Source organism: Marmota monax, unplaced genomic scaffold, assembly GCF_021218885.2.
Source record: "Marmota monax isolate L192 unplaced genomic scaffold, Marmota_monax_Labrador192_F-V1.1 WCK01_AAM20220418_F8-fsc00007, whole genome shotgun sequence".
NCBI lineage: Eukaryota > Metazoa > Chordata > Mammalia > Rodentia > Sciuridae > Marmota > Marmota monax.
The window spans coordinates 190,529-211,737 of NW_026692781.1; the positions used below are offsets into that span (position 1 = coordinate 190,529).

The 21,209-nt window shown below is 37.3% G+C and overlaps 1 protein-coding gene across 9 annotated transcripts in view; it reads right to left on the bottom strand.

Annotated features, from left to right (window-relative positions):
- Positions 1-21,209, bottom strand: part of Cobll1 (cordon-bleu WH2 repeat protein like 1) — a 166,059-nt gene that overhangs the window by 53,570 nt on the left and 91,280 nt on the right. For all 9 annotated transcript variants that reach the window (XR_009226999.1, XR_009226998.1, XM_046447159.1 and 6 more), the window contains 2 exons: positions 11,638-11,826; positions 325-526 (listed from right to left, as the gene is read on the bottom strand). Coding sequence is in view for 7 of the 9 variants with exons in the window: in XM_046447159.1 (XP_046303115.1) it covers positions 325-526; positions 11,638-11,826 (391 nt within the window). In the remaining 2 variants the exon portion in view is untranslated. The remainder of the gene's footprint in view (positions 1-324; positions 527-11,637; positions 11,827-21,209) is intronic.

Here is a 21,209-nt window from a genome sequence, read left to right on the forward strand (position 1 = left end):
TTTCATTAAAAGATTCTAAATCTTCCATTAAACAAAGAATTTTTAAAAGCATAGTTTAAAATCCAGCATGTACATAATTTTCAGGCTCTGATACAGCCTATCAATCACTTTATAACATTCAATTTCTAAAGTATTCCTCCAATTCTAGTTGATACAGGATCAATAACCAACTGGATTCTAAACATTGTGGCCCAAGAAAACATAATAACCATTTTCAAGTTGACTAAAAACCCAATTTTTATCTCCTTTGGAAAGAGCTAATAACTGAAAGATTAACTTAATATCTTGGCCATGAAACATCAAAATCAAAAATGCAATCCTTACCTCGGGTATTATTGGTGTAGGTTTTTTCTTGTCCAAAATTTTTGGCTTTAAAATTACCTTCTCTACCTCCAACATTCCTATTGGTGTGTTTGGCTTAAATTTAATGTGATTCTTTTCAGCAGACAGCAGATCGATGGTGTAGCTTGATGGATTTAAATGATACTGGGCACAGAGAAATATCAGCAAGTCCATCATTGGTTTGCTGTAAAACAAGAGAAATGCTGATCATAGGGTCCACAAAACCACCTCAGTAACTGTTAGCTATTGTTTTGAGAATTCTTCACACACACAGGCAGGTGCCTTCAATAGATAAAGTAATGCTACACTGTAGTATTTGTAAAATCAGCTTAAAATTCTAACTATGTTTTATCAAATAAAATTATAATATTTTCCTAGGTAGCATTTAAGAGAACTTAGTTCCTAAAGTTGCTTTAGCAATTGCCTATATGCTTTTGTCAATTTTTTTTGCATTATAAATTTCAGGAGGAGATGAGTACTCATTAAGAGTAAGTCAATTAAGACTAGTCAATTTACTAAGCACTTCTTTAGAAATTTATTTGGAATACTGGCAATCTTTAGCTTACGAATTGGCCATATTCCAAAGTTCTCATAAAATGAAGTATGTGAAATCACCACCATTTTGGCTTTGCAAAACAGATAGTAAGTATCTACGAGGAAACATGCAAAATCCTAAAGAGTACATATTTCTTAAATCATTCAAAAATATTTGTTTAACATTTCCTAGGCTTTGCATCCTAATACAAATATTATGGTGCACCTGTCCTCATAGATCTAACTCAACTACATGAGGTAGACCAAGTGTCAGCCAACTACAACGTGCAGGTCAACTACACCCACAGTCTGTTTTTATAAATAAGTTTTACTGGAACATAGCCATGCCTGTTTGTTTCTATAATGACTCAACCTGCTTTCGTGTTACACTGTGCAGATTGAAGTATGTCTAATATTTTTACTATCTGGCCTTTGACAGAAAAAAATTTATGGGGCCTGTGTTAGACAATAAAAAAGTAGTCAAGTAAATGCATGAAATCATTTGAAATAGTGACCGAGTGTGAAATACTAATGGTAATATAGGATCTATTTCTGTAGGCACTTTCATACCCAACTTGAGATCTAGGGACACTTCTCAATATTTGGCTTCCCTTTCAACAGATGTTACAGACTTGTGTTTTCACTAACACCATCCAAAGAACAATGTGGTCTCTGGGCCTTTCTTAATTGTCAGCCCTAAGGAAAACAAACTAAAAAAAAAAAATCTTTTGTATCATGTGTTTTCCTCAAATGCCTGGAAATCCTTAACTGTTAGTTCACACTTAATAATAAGGCACTACAACACTGTGTAAAAGTCCTGTTTTTATGGAAGGAGGTATGGGTCCATGTGCTTCACTTCAGGGTAACCTGAGTGCCAGCCATTCCCTACCACTGGAAAACATAAATGTCAGCAAAACTAGAGATAAAAACCTAGCTACTGGTGTTCAGAAATTTGATAGGAAAATGAGGTTAGAAATCTCAGCATTCAGTGTGCCGTATAAAACTTAGTACATCTGTTTTCACATAGCATCTCACCCCACTCCCCCAGGAGAAGTTCCCATTTTGTGGTCTCTGCAACTTAGTGTTTTCAAGAAAAGGAGTTTCATGCAGAGGTGGGGAAGGGTCAGTTGTTTAGCCCTGTGGGATCTTGAGGTCAAACAACACTGCTGAAATAAAAATGCCTCTTTGAAAGCCAAATGAAAACCACAGAATATCTTTACGAGTGTATTCTCTCATTCTGTAATTCCAGGTTCAATTCTTTTTGATAATTCCAGAAGCCAATTCTGTCCTGAAAATATTCCCAGTCTTAGATAAATACAACATACCAGAAAATTCTGCCATAGGTACAAATGCATATACAAATTTAATACTGCATGATAGCGGTCTTTTGAGATTTCTGGAGACACTAACTAGTCATCTAAAATTTGGGTTTCTACCTTATTTTTTAAGCCAAGTAAGCTCCAGGTGGACTTTATCTATAAGCATGAGGATGTGCTCTAGGCGAAAGAGAAAAATAAAAGCAGAAAAGAAATCCACCTTTATGTAGTTTATATTCTACAGAAATGTGTCAAATAGAACTTTCTGCAGTTATGGAAATGTTCTAATATTTGCAATCCAATAAGTGACCATACAGCTGGTGGACTAACAAATTGAATTTCAAATTTCATTTAACTTAAATTCAATTTATAAGACACGTGTAGTGAATGGCTACCATTTTGGACAGAGTAGTTCTACTACATTCGTTCTCAAAATGTGACCCATGGACCAGTGCATTTCTGGATGCTCAAAATGTGTAATTAATGCAGGTTCTCAAGCCCCAGCCTGGACCAGGGCATCAGAGCCTGTGGTGAGGGACAGCAGCCTGTGCTTTGACCAGCACCTCATCCCCTTCTGAGGCAAGCTGCCATTTACAAAACACCAATCCAGACAGTAGAGAATAAAAATGTACAATCTATGGGACATCATATAGTGATAAATATTGAGATGAAAAGTAAAAGGTCAGGGAATGCCAAACTGAAAAAAAAAAAAAAATGGCTTTAGAATAGAGGCCTGGAGGGAATGGGATATCTGGAAGAACTGTATTTCCCTACTCTGCCTGGATTACTGAGGCCCTGAGGCAGGACATATTTATGAGTGTATTCTCTCATTCTGTAATTCCAGGTTCAATTCTTCATGATAATTCCAAAATGTATGGGATTAAAATAAAAAACAAAAACCAGTGGGCTAAGGTGAAAGCAGTAGGAATAAAATCAGGGTGCTAATTTTATGCTTAAAGGCCTTTCACAGAAAGATCTGAGATCTTATGGTGTGAACTAAAAAGCCTGAGAGAGTTCTGAGCAGTGATGTGATCTGCTTTATGTTTAAAAAGATTATATTCTGAACGCTACATTCAGAATAGCCTGGAGAAGCAGTTACATACAAGAGTATTGCCAAAATTTAGGTGGGAGACGGTAGTGGCTCAGACAAGTCAGAGTCCACATATATTTTGTAGTGAGCTAGTGGGATTAAAGCCAAAGTAGAAAGAGGACTGAGCCAGTGTAGAGGTCGGATTGCAGGGACATCAAAAAGTGGCAGCATTGCTGAAAGGGCCCAATAAGATCCCTGAAACACAAACGTGCAGAGATTGCTATGTGATAGATAATCTTACTAACCTCTCCTTTTGATGACCACACACCATCGCTAAGGTCATCATGACTTCAGGAGGGGTGAAGTCAAGAAGAGAAAGGAGACCAAAAGATAAGAAACTACGTAGGCAAAATACAAATAAGTCAGAGCCAGCGGTGCCCTAAACTTACAATAAGATCACAAAGGGGAATGAACTTTCCACAGCAAGTGGGATAAGGGTCCAGGCCAATCTTATCCAGACCTTCAGGACACAGTAAGCTCAAGATGCTATCTGGGATCCATTTGTACCTAGATAGGAATTCCTCTATAGCAGGACCACATCTCGGCAATCCTTATTCCCAGCACCTAATATGAGGCATTCAGTAGGTCCAAGCTGTTGTAGGAGGGGTTTACAGGCATCAGTGATTATTTTCTCATAACATAAGTCTGTTTGAACCTCAGTGTTCAAGACACAGAGCAAACGATGTACAGCTGGCGTCTCTATGGCACCTGACACATGAAAAAGCACAGCAGTTGAAAGGAGATTTACAGGAACACATACAAAAACTAGAAAACTTTGGTTTCTATTTATTAACAAATTTGAGTAACAGAAGCTATGCCCTGTTCACACAAAGGTAGGCCAAGACCTTTCTAAACGTAGTCTCAGACCAGTTTGGAAGCGAGATATTTTTATCTAGAGCTCCAGTATTGGGCACTAATATGAAACAGTTGACCCTGACCAGAAGATTTTGAGGATGGAAGTTTCTCACTGTCCAGCTCTACTATCAAAGTACAACATTCTCTAAAGCAGGTCTGGTGTTCAATGGCTGCTGGGGTCAACTATTCACAAATTGCACCCACAGAAAATGAAATCATCTCTTGAATAGAGTTGTTTAGAATTTTCTACCAAATTTTCTGCCAAACTACTTCTGCCTAAGACAGTACCTTAGGTCATGATGATAACTACCCGACCCCAGCTGGCTAAGAGATCTACCATGGATCACCACAGGGAAGATGCCTGTCCTCCTGTTCCCTGAGGTAGGAGTGCACCCCAGCATTCCAATCAGAAAGCTGAGGCAAATTATTAAAAGCAGAGTGTATGAACTTGATCATCACTTCCTCAACTATGTCTCAGTCTTTCCCTTGTTCTTATTACCATATTGCTTTGAATTGTAGTTCAATGTATTATTTAACAGGTTTGTGTGGTATTAACTTCTGTTTACCTCTTGCAAAATTATGATATTCTGGAAGGCTATTTATTTTCAGATTTCTTCTTTGAAATGAATAAATCCCTATGAGATTTCCCACTTCCTTTAGAAATAAATAACAGTCCTTTGTATTAGAGATTCATATCTATTATCTCATTTGAGCTCACAACCCCCATGAAAGCTTTTCACTTTATGAATGGAGCAACTAAGGTTTGAGAGGTTACATGACCAGCTTACATACAGAGTTCAGAGTACAGTCAGGATTAGAATTTCCTGACTTCCCAATGCAGTATTCCTTCAGCTACATTTTAGCCCTATGGTACCTCAAGTATTGCCCATCAGCACAACAGATAGAGTTTGGAATAGGATATCTGCTATAAATTTTACTTTACAGATTAATGACTTCACTAAATTATCCCTAATCCCTCTGTGACCCTTTCGCATTCATGACACATGGTGGTGGAAATCCTGCCCTAGTTTTGTTACCTAAGGTTAGGATAAGTCTTCTATTTCTGTGTTTAAAAGATCTAACTCTGAATCAAAAAACACAGATCATGGTTCAATAAAGAGCTTTGAGAACAACAAGGTATAGCAAAAACTATTTCAGTGAATTTACAAACACTCCAGGTACTCAAACAAGGTCATTTACCAGTAGGATAGCTCTGCAACTTATCCTCACTAGGACACCTGGGAGCAAAAGGGGGCACCATTAGTAATGGCCAGGGGATACCAGGTGCCAATGGGGACTGTTCAAGGAACATGGGAATGCATAATGATAAGGACTTATTGCAAAGAGATGGATTTCACGCATCTGATAAGTATCTCTAAATAAAAATTCTTTTTTATTATGATTCTTTCCCAGTATCTAGCAATATATTTTACACATTTTCATTAAATCCTCAAAACTGAGTTGAGTCCAAATCCCTTATAAATGCAGACCAAAAATTCTTATATCTATTAGTAAACACAGAATATTGCTAAAATGTGAAAAAAAATCTTCAAACATCACCGTTTTATCCCGGACTCTACCTGGTCATTTATCTTGAATTTGATATTTAGAGGTAATTATAAATAGTTACCTTCATAAATACTTTAAGAACTTATCTCCTAAACATGCATATACACCCTTATGAAAACAAAAATACTACAAATACATCTCATGGCAACAGGGGCAATTTGAACACAAAGGATGAAATGTTATTGACATGGAAGTTGTGAGTCATTAACTGAACAAAAGCAGGTCACAAAATAGATTGCACATTATAATGCCATGCTGGCGTAAAAAATTCTACAGTGTACATACAGGTGTATGTACAGACATGTGTATGTGAATAAAAAATTAGATACCATAGAGTAAATAGTTGTAATCTGTCTACTCAATAATTACATCATATTTTTAATTTGGAGGGCTTACTTGTATTTCCCAATTTCCTAAAATGTCCAACTATCGCATTTTTAATCATAAAAAATTGAAAGCTAAAATTAAGAAGACTCATTGTTACATGCCAGGAAAGGGAAGAGGGTAGCCCTGCTGGGAACAGCATTCCGAGGACACATGTGATCCGTCTGCCGCCCCATTCTCAAGCCAGCAGAGCACTCAACCAACAAAGGCTTGAGGGCTATAGGGGACAACAGGGCAATAACAGAGACTAATTACAGCATTTTTCAGTCCCACCAATTAAAAACGCCAGCAATGCTTATACACTTAAATACTTTAATAGTTAAAATTCCAAATTTTCTTTTCAGCAGCAATGACTGCATAAGACTCTAACCCCAGATTTAAGTATTCTTGTAGCTATGAACATGAATATATATATATATATATATATATATATATATATATATATATATATATATATATATTAGTGTTTTTAAAAATTAACCTGTTATAGACATGTATTTACCACATATCTGTCATCATTTGGCACTTTTCAATTAATGATTGAACTTTTTCAATTCTTCTAAGTTCCTTGCTATTGTATTACTGCTTTAACAAAAAGGCCCTTCAATGATGCAGTAGTTATTATCTTGCCATTTTTAAGTCTACTTGTTGCCAATAGGTGGCGATGTACTCCATATAAAATGCTCCTGAGTTCCATAGCTGACCTACCCAGTGCCAGTCAAAACTGCTGGTGGTACTGAACCTGTAAATCAGGGTACCCCCCAAACATGTACAATATGTCTCTGGGTCATTTTAAAGGAAAAGCTCAGAGAGGTGAGGTGACTTGTTTGAAATCACAGAAAGTCATGAAGGAACCTGTAACTTCTAGTTGGAACTTGAAGCTTCAAGTTCTACATTTTCTTGTGTTTTCATATATGATATCCTCAATTTTGCTTAAACCAAAACAAATTTCTATTTATGAAAAAAGAGAAAAATATCCTCCTCTTTTATATATGGTGTTTTTTTTTCCCTTTCCCCTATTGTATGCTAGTTTATCCATGAATGTTCTCCCTATAGGCTAAAAAAGATAAAATGTCAACTTTTTATCAAATTTTCCGAACTCAACATTTTGCTTTAAAAATACATCCCAGAGGAAAAATGAACTAAGGCTTATTCAGTGAGTAATAATTACATACCAAGCAGAAACATAACCATAAGGATCTAGAATGATACAAACGTACCCACATATTCCCTTATTTTCTGTAGTGTCTATATTAGTTTAGGCTGTGAACTACATTTTTCTAAAAATTAACTTTTTCCAAGTACTAGCAGAAAGTTTCTGAGGGGGACAGCCTCTAGGCAATTTGTCTATAACGGCCATATTTTTTGACATTCACTTTTAAATAAAGCAAGAACTGCTTTGGTGAAAAAGGTAATTTACCAGTATGTAGACACACACACACACACACACACACACACACACACACCTCTATACTACAGTGAAGTTATATATAAATAAGATGCTTTAACTCCTCTTTCCTTCAGTCATCCATGCAACCCAGCACTGCAGTGGACATCAATGTGAGAGCAGGATCACAAAACAAGATGGCAGAGAGCGTGACTTCTAGCCTCTTGCAAATGTTGTTGAACTAGCAGGAGGCTACCAACCTAATTTGGGATAATATGCTTTTAGTTTCCCTTGAGCATTATCTATTACTACCTCCAACCTTATTGTGTTCCCAAATCTGAGTAAACTTCTGGTGAAAATCAAGATAAAAGCAAGGGCATTCTTCTGAAGATAATGCTATGTACTTGCATTTCCTTGAATGGAACGTTCTGGAGGGCCCTCTGCATGAAACACACAAGAAATCGAGGGGAAAGTTCTAAAATTCTCCCTTAAGAATTCATTTTTGGAGACAAAAATTCTGAAAAGTTAAGTGATCAAAATATATATTTGAAGGATTCTAACTACATATTTCAATGTAATATTAATACTATTTTCACAGCAAGTACATAATCAATATCACCAAAATAAACATATAAGGAACATTTAGATAAATTCAGAAAAGTTGGTCTCAAAAATTTATATTAGAGGGCTGGGGATGTGGCTCAAGCGGTAGCGCGCTTGCCTGGCATGTGTAGGGCGCTGGGTTCAATCCTCAGCACCACATAAAATGAAGATGTTGTGTCCACCGAAAACTAAAAAAATAAATATTAAAAAACTCTCTCTCTCTCTCTAAAAACAACAACAAAAAAATATATTAGAGGCCCTTCAGTGTCTCTGATCAAAAAAGTTCTCATGCATTTAAACTTGTTTAAAATTAGCTTCCCCTAGTCGTCCAAATTCTTTTCTCATTCTGTAGATATTTTTCCGATTTCTTTTATAGTAAAAAGTCATAAGAAATTTATCTTTGTCATTATCAGTCTTCACATTAATTAGCTAATATTTTTCAGCAACAGAATATCTGTCTGTGTATGAACATTTCTTCTTGGGAAAAAAAAAAAAAAAAATCAGACATTCCAATTCCAGGCATGCCTACTTCATTCTCTACCTGGAGAATATATCTTTCCTTAAAAGATTTTGGAAAAGCAACTACATGTAAGGATTTATTTATTTATTTATTCTAATGAATTTATTAAGTGCCTCATACATTGTAAGAAACTGTTAAGCATTTTGAAGAAAAGGGATGACATCCTCTCATGGCCTATATGGTTTACTCAAAAAGAAAATGCATACACAGGACAGTATATGAAAACCTAGTATCAAGTCAGAAGATTCTGGAAGCCAGAGCTAACAATTGATTCTGGAGACATCAGGGAGCCTTTATATAAAAAGTGGCATTTGAGCTACATAAGCTGACTGGAGAATATGAGGGTGGTAAGTTCCATGGGGGTGGGACAGATGTTCATAAAGGTATAGAGATGAAAACGGTAAAGTACCATAGAAGAACAAAGAATCATGTGGTGAAGCTTACACAAAGGAGAGTAGTGAAGCAAAAGCCTACATAATGTCAGAGGAGAAGAAAATCACATGTCCCAATCTCCACACTTGGTAGATTGGACTTCCTTATTATGGTATCAAATTGCCGTCCCTTGCAGTCTTTTATCAAAGGTAGTCCCACAAACTGAGAGGTGCTTTAGTCAGATTAATCTGTGGGTTTAGGTAAATGGAATGATCCCAGGGTGAAGGAAAGCAACTCCCAATAGAAAATAGAGGAAAAAGCAGGCTGATGATGTAGGTCAGTGGCAGAGCACATGCTTGCCTAGCATGCATGAGGCCCAGGGTTTGATCCCCAGGCATAGGCAAAACATACAAACACACAGGGAAATCAACATGTGCCAAGCACTGATAGTAATACATTTAATCCTATCAATACATGATGTCTTTTTTAATCCTAACAATTCAGGCATAATACATGTGTGCAGATAAGAAAACTCCAGCAATTCAACGATTGGTGGCCCAGAAATACAAAGCTGATTGATGGAAAATTACTCAAGTTTAAGGAGTTAGGACCTAACCATGCTGCAAGAGCAAGAAAAGGGTGAGAAGAGTCTAGGGTCCTGGTGAGTACAAATGCAGGACAAATGCCTGTTGCAGAACCTATCAGACAAAGAAAATATGGATATGACGAAAAAGCAGCAACATGAAGAAAGGACATAAATTAGACTTGAAAGTGAGGCGCAAACAAGAAGCAGACAAGCTACATGTTAAAACATTGAGGAAGGAACCTAACATCTCAGTAATGGACAGTTTTAAAGTGAAGCAATGCCACCATTCCCTGGTGCAGGGCAAGTTGACCATGGATGGAGGTTCCCAGAGTTAAAGACAGTGTAAAGAAAGTCTAAGATAACTGTTATGGGCAGCAGGATGGAGGGGGAAACCATGATTGTGATATTGAAGTCACTAAGCTTAAAAAGAAAAAAATCTAAAGATCTCAGAAACTGGTTGATAGACATTAGAAAATACAGCAACATATAGAGATGACGGGTACACCCAAGGACAAATATGGAGGCTCATTGGTGTTACCTGTAAGTGGCAGTGAAGAACTAGAAAAAATGTTTTTCTTTTTTTTCTTTCTTTCTTTTTTTTTTTTTTTTGTTTAACTTACTTTTAATTCAGGGAAAAATAAGAGGAATTGTTTTTATTATGCTTAGTAATATCCATTCTTATTACTGCTTTAAAACTAGAGTAACAATAATATTTTAGATGATGGCCATTGTCTCCAATTTCCAAGATGCTTTCCTCACCAAGAAGCCAAAATGCAGGTGCAGGCAAGATCCCACCATAGACATTCACAGGTCTTGCAGCCTTGCAAATAGGGTTTCATGTGTGAGCTGTAGACCTACTTTCACTACAAACAATGAATGGTAAAATGCAACTTACTCAGATTTAATTAATACTATGTTTAATTTGCTAAAGCTGAACTATTATATTTCATCTATTTTAAATAATTTGTTAAGTTACATATGACTCTAATAAATCTTAAGGTTATTTTGAATGAGTTTTCTGGACAAAACTGGAAATAAGAATGCAATATTCAATCTATTGCCTACTTATTCTTTTGTTTTCCATATATTTGTAGATTCCTAGATATATACACACTCACTTGTACTAAGGTGAATACAGTTTTCATTCTAAAAACTACTCCTGGATACAATGGGCAGCTAAAGGTAAAAGGTGGAACAAGATCAAGGATACAGTTCATTTATGTAAGTTTCCACTTCATAATGAAATGGAAAATTACACTTGGCTTTGTTCCATTTTTCCAACATTTATGCAGGTATTTAAAGTTATCGGCCTCATAAATCACCTTCTCACTTCTTGCTGGCTTAAAATTTGATTTTAGATTTCTATTTAACTCGGGTTTTTTAGCCAATTAAATCAAATCAATGAAATTTTTTAAAATCTTAATTTTACAGATATATTGGACTATTTCAATAAATAATTACATTTTAAAATAATGGCAACATCTGCAAAATCAAAGCAGCAGCTTAAAGTGGGAAAAATATAGGGAAGGAGAAGACAGGTTTTCTTTCAGATCATTGGCTTTATCAGCTTAACTTACAAAATCAGTATAAGTGATTTCTCTAGGAAAGAATTATTTTTAAAAACTTACTGAATAACAAGTTAAAATCCGAAATTCTAAAAGTCACTGGACTGAGTTGGAATTCATAGCATTGATATTAAAACATTGGCAGAAAATTTATTACCCTGTTAGCATTTACTTTGTTAAAGAAAAATGCTTTAACATTTTTCCTTCATTCAGTTATGAAGGAAATGTTTAGTTAAAGACAAAAATGTGAAGATACGTGTCACAATACCAGGTGTGGTGGCATATGCCCATAATCCCAGCTACCAAAGAGGCTGAAGCAGGAGGATTAGAAGTTTAAGGGCAGTGTCAGTGACATATCAAGACCCTCAGAAACTTAGCAAGACTCAGAAACATATAATAATAATAAAAAGGGCTCAGGATGTGGCTCAGTGATAAAGGGTCCCTGGTTCAATCCCCAGAATCACAATTATATTATATAAATGGAAGTCCTAGTACTTTAATTTCTGCAACATACCTGCCATGAACAGTAGTAGATTTGATGATATCCCCAGGTAGAACCACGGAGAGTTCAATGTCTTTATCTATCATGTTTTCTTTCTGCTCCATGATGAATGCAGCAGATTCCACTGAATTCTCAACTGAAGAGGCATCCATGTATTTGATCTCTGCTGGAGGAAGTGGTGCCTTGGCTTTTGGTTTCCTCCTAAAATATAAATAAAAACAGAAAATAGGATCTATATTAAAAAGTAACTTTCTAGCATGATTTGATTTTATAAAAACCAAAATGCATATACAGATTTTTCACATACACAAAGAAATGCACCAAAATGTTAACCATTAATTTATTAGGGATTGGTAAAGGAAGAGAAATTGCTTTTCCCTAAAAACATGATATATTTTATATTTGCCTCTATTCCATTCAGTAAATATGTTCATCACCACATACCAAGAATGTAATTTATTTTCTTGAAGAAGACTAAGTTATAAAGATCTTTGATGGATTGACAGACATATATAAAATTACCATAAAGTTTGGTGACTGATTCACAATAGGTATGCAGATGGATAGCTGAAAGTAATAGGAAGAGAACTCGATTTTCCTAGGAATTCATAAATGTTTTACAGATGGGAAACAAACTGGATTTGGGGGAATGAATTGAAATACACAGTAAGAGTAGAAATAATGGTGGACATTTCAAGAAGAGGAAAGCAAATGGAGCCATAAAAAAAAAAAAAAAAAAAACAGTACTGGGCTGGGGTTGTGCTCACCTAGCATGCATGAAGCACTGGGTTTGATCCACTTCTTTAGAATTGAAGAGTTGGGTAAAATGCCACAGAGAAGTCAAAGGAGATGAGAAATCAGTGAATTCCACTGGAATTCCACTCAGAATCCCACTGGTACCCCACTACGATTATTGGTCTTTTATCATTCCTTAATTCATGTTGATTGTTATGTTTAAATTTTTTATTTTCCCTATCTATACCTTTGGCTTGGTATAGGGAAAATAAAATTCAATTTTGTTATTGTTTCAAAGCATCTAATCTAAACACTAGAAGGGAGGCATTTAAAAATTCTTCTGTACTCCATAATAAGTAATAGTCTTTTAAAAAACATATTAGTTGTAGATGAATACACAATATCTTTAGTTCATTTTTATGTGGTGCCGAGGATCAAACCCAGTGCCTAACGCATGCTAGGTGAGCAATATACCACTGAGCCACAACCCCAACCCCTAAGTAACAGTCTTTCATGTCCTTGTAACCATAAAGAAAAGCTAACTAGAAAGTATGATGAAAGAAAAATTCCTTTTATAATAGCAACAAAAATAAATTTTAAAAGACTTACCAAGTCTCCCCACCTAGTAAATCAAATTTCTTTCAGTTTCCTGGTATCCAGTATCCCTTTTGTCACTTAATACATCCAATCCCTAAAAATTCTGTCAGCTCTGTAATATAAACCCAGGATCCTCCGCAACCATCTCCCCGTTTTGCTCTTCCTGGTCTTCACTTGGAAAGTCCTCCTCATCCTCTTCACCTTTACATAATTATCAGGGATTGAGTCAAATTCCTGGAGCAGTCTCCCCCCTCTCCTGCGCATGCAGTAGACTCTGACTCACAGTGCTGACGTTCTATGTGTGTTGCTATCTCACGTCCTAAAGTACTTGGAGTGTGTGAAGAAAACCCATCTCTAATCACTAATGATAAGCCTATTACGAAAAAGGAGAACAAAGCACTGGTTGAAATATCATTTACATCAGACTTCTATTAAGAACACTAATTTTACCTATTATGACCTTAATTAATAAAGAATTTGTCACACCTTTGGTACTGAAAAGTGGAAACTACCTGAGAATGAGACCGAGATCCTGTCATAATGAATTAGCAATCCAGTAGGAAACATGCAAAAGGAGCAAAGCAAAAGACAAAGGTTCTGAAAGAGATGGGTGGCTGAAGATCCAGAGCAGAGAAAGTCAGCTCAAACTCTCCCTATAGGGTGGGAGGCAGGAGTCCAGGTGTGCTTTAAGGGAGAGACTCAGCTCTTGAAAGAAGAATTTGGATACCCAGAACCTATAGGATCAACCATAGACTCTCAATGGTGACCCATTCACATTAAAATTAGAAAAGAGTCTACCTCATTTACTTCCTCCATAGTATAATCTAATGAAAAGAATACAAGGCTGAAGCCTGGATTTGCCCTGAATCCTAAGAAGCATTAAGCTTCTAACTTAGGTGGCCATTTATTCACCATAAAAATCTTTTAAATACATTTCTCATGTTTCCCAGTATTCCTAATGTTTTAGTTAGATGCTTTGATACAATAACAAAATTAAATTAAATGTCACTATTAGGATTGGGTAACTAGTCACCTCATGAATGGGTGAGCTGGAAAAAGATGAGAAGGGAAGAAGGGCAAATGAAAACCATAGGAAATCTTATCTAACAGATAAGCACCTGAAAGATGGGGGCCTGGTATGTTAAAACCTCCCACTGGGTGGAGTGCCATGCACACCTGTAATCCCGGCAATTTGGGAGATGGAGGCAGGAGGATGGAAAGTTTGAAGTCAGCCTCAACAACTTACCCAGTCCCTAAGTAATTTACCAAGACCCTGTGCCAAATAAAAACCAAAAAGGACTGAGAATGTAGCTTAGTGGTAAAGTACCCCTGGGTTTAATCCCCAATGCCAGAAAAACAAAAACAACCCGCCTCCTTACATCTCCTAAGATAAGCTATTGTTTCAGGATCATGTCACATCCTACCAGGTGGGCTAGACTCTCCAGCATCCCAGGAAACCATCACTGGCAACTAAAATATCAAGACCCTCACAAAGAAAGCTTGCCGAGGGCTCTTTAAATAGTAATGAACAGGTTAAGGAGGCAGGAAATTGAGGCAAAACCTGGGAGATTAAATTTCCTTAAGATCCCAAACTCTGGTTGAGCATGGTGGCACACCCCTGTAATCCTAGCTGTTTAGGAGGCTGAGGCAGCCTCAGCAAAATCGAGGTGCTAAGCAATTCAGTGAGACTCGGTCTCTAAATAAAATACAAAATAGGGCTGGGGATGTGGCTCAATGGTCCAATACCCCTGAGTTCAATCCCCGGTAACAAAAGAGAGAGAGAGAGAGAGATCTCCAACTCTGAGCACCCCACACCATCCTCTCTTGGTGGTGATTCATGCAATTCTCATGTGGTCAGCCAGAAGTCAAGAGATGGGCCTGGGCAGCACTCTCTGGAAACTGGAGGGCAGGAGGGGCTCCTTATCCCTCTTTCCCCTTTCTTATTCCTTCTAATAAACTTATGATTATTCTGCACAGCATGTCTGAAATCTTTCTGGCACAATCACAAGAACTGGATTTGAAGAAGGGCTCTTCAGGGTTGTCTCAGTTTTTCTGCAGGTCCCTGCTCTCTAACATTCTATTTTAAATGTCCTAAAACATTTTTAAAATACCAAAACCTTATTTAACTCAGAATTCCACTGGTACCCCATTACTATTATTGGTCTTTTATCATTTTGATTTACACAGTACTTCAAAATCCAGTGTACACTGAGATCATCACATCATTACAGATCCTTAAAACGGAGGAAACAAAAGAAGTTCAACAACACAGAATTACAATCAAATCTCTTCTGGGTTTAAAACGAAAACAGACAACAAAAAAGAATAAAACATTACCTGAGACACAGTATGTCCTTAATTGGAAACTGGATGAGACTCCATCGTACCTCACTGTTACTATATTTAACAGATTTTTATAGGATTCTTAAATTCACTTAGAAATAGTATACAAAATGGCAGCTTCAGTATAAAAGACAAAAATATAAAAATAAAATTTATGTATTAAAATAGCTTTGTTTTCATCACCGGGAGCAGAACCCAAGGGTGCTCTAAAACAGAGTTACATCCTGATCCTTTTCAGTTTTTCAGACAGGGTCTTGCTGAGTTGCTTAGGGCCTCACTAAGTTGCTGGCCTGGCCAGGAACTTTTGATCCTTCTGCCTCACCCTCCTGAGTTGCTGAGATTATAGGCATGCACTATCTTAGTCAGGGCTGCCAAAACAGTAACCTTTTAAGTATTATGGTCTCTGAACCAAAAAGAAAATCAACAGCCACCCTCTATCAAACAAGATTCACTGTGGTCAGCATTGATAAGGCAGTCCTTCAAAGTAACTGGTAACGTTTCACAGGCCCTAAATTATATTTCAACTGTAAGATGGAGACCAACTTCTCGAAATTTCTATTTCTCTATCTGGGTATAATGAAATGAGGGAAGATTTAGTTAAAGTTTGCTCCTAGGTGGGCCTAACACTGTGCTCTTAAAAGAGTCCAATTAAGAACTACAACCCTTTTCTTGGTGAGTCACTTTTCAAATCTGCGTCATGTTATGTGACTCAACCAATGTTTCTCTTGTCAAGGTCACTATGACCTAGGTGGCTCCAAAAATCACAAAATTGTCTTTGTCATCTCAGTCACATGGAACACCATTTCACAACTGCCCAAGCCCTCTTCTGAGGATTCTTTCCTGGGCTCTTCATGTGACAGCACAATCTGTCTTCATTCCTCACTAGCATTCCTCATCCTCCACACTACCTTGTCTCAAGGTTGGAGCACCCTGGGGTCCCTTTTGGGCTATTTTCTTTTTCCACACTCCTCCAGGTGATTTCATCAAGCCAGATGGCTTCAGATATCATCTATGTTTATGGATGGCTCTCTCTCCAATTCCCACCTCCAACTCTGACTTGTTTACTGAGCTCTGACACACTTGCCCAAAATTCTCATGGTCATCTCCATTTGTAGGTCCCACAGGTATCTCAAAATTTATACAACCAAAACCCTTGATTTTTCTCTCCACCTCCAAACCTCATTCTTACATACACATCCTTCATTAATTCCCTCTCTCTGCACCACTAATCACCCACATAACTCAGGTAAAACTCCTGGGCATACATTGAATTCTTCTTAGTTCCTGATTTCCTACTTGTAATCCATTACCAAATCTCTTAGGCTCTTACTTCTAAGACATATCCTGAACTGTATTCTTTTCTTTGGATTCTCTGCTACCACCCTGGCAATTAAGCCACCATCTCTTGCCTGGACTGTTCCAATCATTTACTTCCGTCTCTTGAAATTCATTCCTCGGCCGTAGAGTGATTTTCTAATATGTAAATCAAATCACATCATCTCTTATTTTTCACCAGCCTTCCAATCCACTGATTATACATCCAAAACGTATGGGTTTAGGAGATCCCAAATGACCTGTCCATGTGGTTTCAGTGTACAGTAACAGTTCCTGTAACCTTAGAAATGCAAATTCTCAGTCCCTACCCCAGACCCACACAATCAAAAGCACAGGGGGAGGGCCTCTGCCATATTTGACAACTCTCCAAATGATTTTAGATGCATGCTAAAATCTGAGAACCACTGAGCTTCCTCTGCCAACCTCTGAACTTTCCACTCATTACTCCCATGTGTTAATTCACATTGGCATTCTTTGCCCTGTCTGAAGCAGACCTGGTCTCTTCACATTTGAGGGCCTTGCATAGCTCTTTCCAGTCCCAAATGTTTGTTGTTGTTTTTTGTTTGTATGTTTGTTTGTTTGGTTGTTTGGTTTGGTTTTGGTTTTGGTACCCAAATGCTTTTAACCATAGAACTTCAGACACTCTGCATCTTGAGCTCAAACTTTAGATAAACCATTTCCTCCTCAACCACTCATTCCCACCCATCTTGGCCCACCCTGGCACCATTTAGTTTCCACCACATTTATCAGGATCTGAATTCATCTGATTCCTTCTTTCCTGTTAGAATGAAAATTCCATGAGGGCTGGGACCTGGCCTGTCTCATTCTCTGCTAGCACCAAAATATTTAACTGACACAAGATGGGATACCCCTTAAGTATTTGTTGGTTTAAATGAGGGAAGACTGGGGGAAAAGGGTTGCATTCCTTCCATGACTTTACTGGAGAATAACACTTGGTGGGTTGCTGAGAGTCAGCGTATTCTGTAATATACTGTGAGCAGCTAAGAAGTATAAGAAGTCATTCAAGTCCCAAAGAGACACAGATAGGTAAAAGTTCTCAGTCCTCAAGAATATACCCTCTGCCTCTTTAAGTTAAAAAGGATAGGGGATTAAATCAGGAATGGCAGAATTCCAGAGTAGAAAGTAACTTTCCCTCATTCTGCCTAGGTTTTCAACAACTTATATGAGGTCACATAACCCATCTGTGGGTTAGGATACAAATGTTCTTGCTTTCACCTCCCATGACAAAAAAGGAGCACAACTGATATCAAGAAATAACAACCTAATTGTGTGTTAGCCTTTCACGTTTGAAAACAGAACTCATCTTTCAGTTACCTTTGGCATAATGTACCAAATAGTGTGTATTTCACATCAAAGCAAATGTTTATCCAGTGCCAGTGCCTTTAAGCCCCCAAAATAACTTCCTATAAGAATCGGGGGAAGAGTAGATTTAGCAAATATCATCAACAGTTAACCCTTGGATGTTGACTCTGTGTTAGAAACCGTACTAGCCAGGTGTACTAGCATGTATCTGTAGTTCCAGCTGCTCAGGAGACTGAGGCAGGAGAATCAATAGAACCCACAAGTTTGGACCAACCTGGGCAGCAGAGTCAACTTCCTGAGAAGGAAGGAAGGAAAGTATTTTCACATGCACTAACTCATGCTTACATCAATAAAAGAGGTTAATACTATCATCTTCATGTTCCAAGTAAAGGATCTGGTGTATAGAGAAGCCAGATATTTGGCCTAATATCATATACCTAGTAAGTGACGGAGCTCAGACTTAAACCCAAGTTGTCTGCCTCTAAAGCTGCTGCTGCTCTTAGCAATAATATCATATCATTCCTTTGGGAACTCAAACCTTCATATAACAAAAAAAAAAAAAAAAAAAAGAGCAAAAACCAAGTTGTAGAAGAGAAAAAAAAATGTAGTTATTGAATATCTATTGCTAAGACCTGTGCAGATGTTTTTTGATTGAATCTCATGAGGCAGTTGTCACTGCCCTATAACTGTGGTTACAGATCTTAAAAAAAAAAAAGTCCAAATGAATACAGAATATGGCACAACCACAAATGCAAACCCACCAAATCCCTCCTCTGAATAACGTTAACAAGGGCAGTGTGAAGGAGCCGTGACACATAAGTAGGAATGCAGGTGCCAGATGTGCACACACAGCAGTCACACCAACACAGGCTGCTATTTTCCCAGGTGGAGTTAATGAAGCATTGTGTCTACTGTAGTGGACAGCGAAAGCCCTGGTAGTCTTCCACATGTGCTGCCATAAGTAAATCACTAATTTCTTTGATCCTACATTTTCTCCTTTCTAAAATATAGGTATTAGACTCCATGGTCCCTGGTCCCTTCACCTTTAATACACAGATTTGGGTATAGTTTTGTTTAGACATTGAAAATGGAAACAAGATTATTAGAACTGGGTCAGGGCATGGTGGCTGAGCTGACTTACAAACAGTTCATGGAAACAGCCACATGGACAGGATGCCCAGTCCCTCCAAGTCCTTCTTACCCAGAGACATTTCTAGTATTGGTCAGGAAAGGATCTCTTCTGGGGCTCACAGGAAACGAAAGCCTTCAAAAAGGGTTCCATTTCCATGGGCCTCTCTCCGCTTTGGCATACACACTAGGAAAAAATGATGAACAGAATGACCAACTAAAAACAGAATGTTAGAAAAGCTCTGGTTAGTTTCCCATACTTGATTATTTTGCATTTCAACACCAGGAATACCAAATTTCTGCCCCAGCCATTATTTTTTTGCTGGTCACCCTTCCACTCAAGCCTGACCAATAATCCAAAGTCAGCAATTGTTACAGTGGTCCTTCATGATCCATGGGAATTGTGGATCCCCCTGAAGATTTCTAAACTTACAGGTCTTCATGTCCCTTATATGAAATGGCATGTATTTGCACATAATCTATAGGTATCCTCCCTCATACCTAATATCTAGGTTATTATAATACCTACTATAATGTAAATGCTGTGCAATTATTATACTGCCTTATTTAGGGGATAATAAGAAGTCTGTAGTGTTTTGTGCAAATGTAATTATTTTTGCTGAATGAACCTGTGGCTGAGGAGCCCATGGGTATGGAGGATACATTATACCCATGTTTCTTTCAATGTAAATCTTTTTCCCCAGACTGCACATAAAAAAATGCACAGATTTTTATTATCTTATTTTCTATTTCCCTGATTATTCCAAGTAATTTTTTCTTTTCTTCTTCTCTTTTTTTTTTTTGGTACTAGAGAATGAACCCAGGGCACTTTACCACTGACCTATATCCCCAGTCCTTTTCAGTTTTTATTTTGAGACAGGGTCTCACTAAGTTGCTGAGGCTAGCCTTTTACTTGTGATACTCCTGCCTCAGCCACCAGGCCAGCTCCTTCCTTCCTTTTGCATACAAATTTCTAGGATTTTGCTGTCCAATGTGGTAGCCATGTGGCTATTCAGCAATTAAAATGGGAGTACTGTAACTGAGGGACTACATTTTTGGCTTATTTTAATTTGTATTTAAAAACAAGTATTTTTCAATAACTAAAACTCTTAAGTATATTTGGCACTTAAGTATATGAATGTATTTTTCAACCATAAAATGTATGATTCTAATCAAGTTCTTTCAGTGAAAATACACCATCTGAATTTAGATAAGCTATAATGCTATATTTCATAGACTTGGTATAATAAATATCTATTAGTTCTTTTGTATATTATATATAAAATAATATTTTTGGTAAACTGAGTTAATTGAAATATATTACTGCAGCTGGCCAACAGTCACTCCAGTGAGCTTGGAAGCAGATCCACCCCTATGGAGTCTTGAGTCCCAGCCCAAGTCTCACCCTGCAATCAGCAAGCTAGAGAACCACCTTTCTGCAATCAACCCTAGACCTCAGTTTGAGCTGAAGGTAATATGACATACTTACTGTACTCTAAAGCATCTACTGCTCCAGGCATGAGCTGCTTATATAGGATAACTTCTCTTTAACAGTGAAAATTTTGCCTCTTCTTACACTTCAACCTTAAGAATACTTGTTTTACACACAGAAATCCAAGTACTAGGTACAGTGGCACACACCTATAATCCCAGAGACCTAAGGAAGGAGAATTCAAGTTTGAGGCCAGCCTGGGCAATGTAGCAAGACCTTAAGCTACTTACTGAGACCTTATCTCAAAATAAAAAATAAAAAGGACTCGGGATATAGGTCAAAGGTAAAGTGCCCCTGGGTTCAATCCCTAGTACCAAAAGAAAGGACCAAAGAGGAAATGAAATTCCACTACTTTAAATTCTTTTATTATTATTATTTTTATATTTAAATAGTTAACTCTCACACTTATCAATGTGTAAATGAAGTGGGGCAAATCCACACACAGACACATTTATATTATGGTAGAAAAAGTAAAGAAGCAACCAAGTAACTAACGCAGAACACAAATGAAGCCCCTCAAGTAGCAAAGTTTCCAATATACATCATCTTCTCTGCCAGAAAATTTTTTTAAACAGAAACCATGAATAGAAATTTTTTCGCACTTTTGATTAGTACATTATCTTTATCAGAG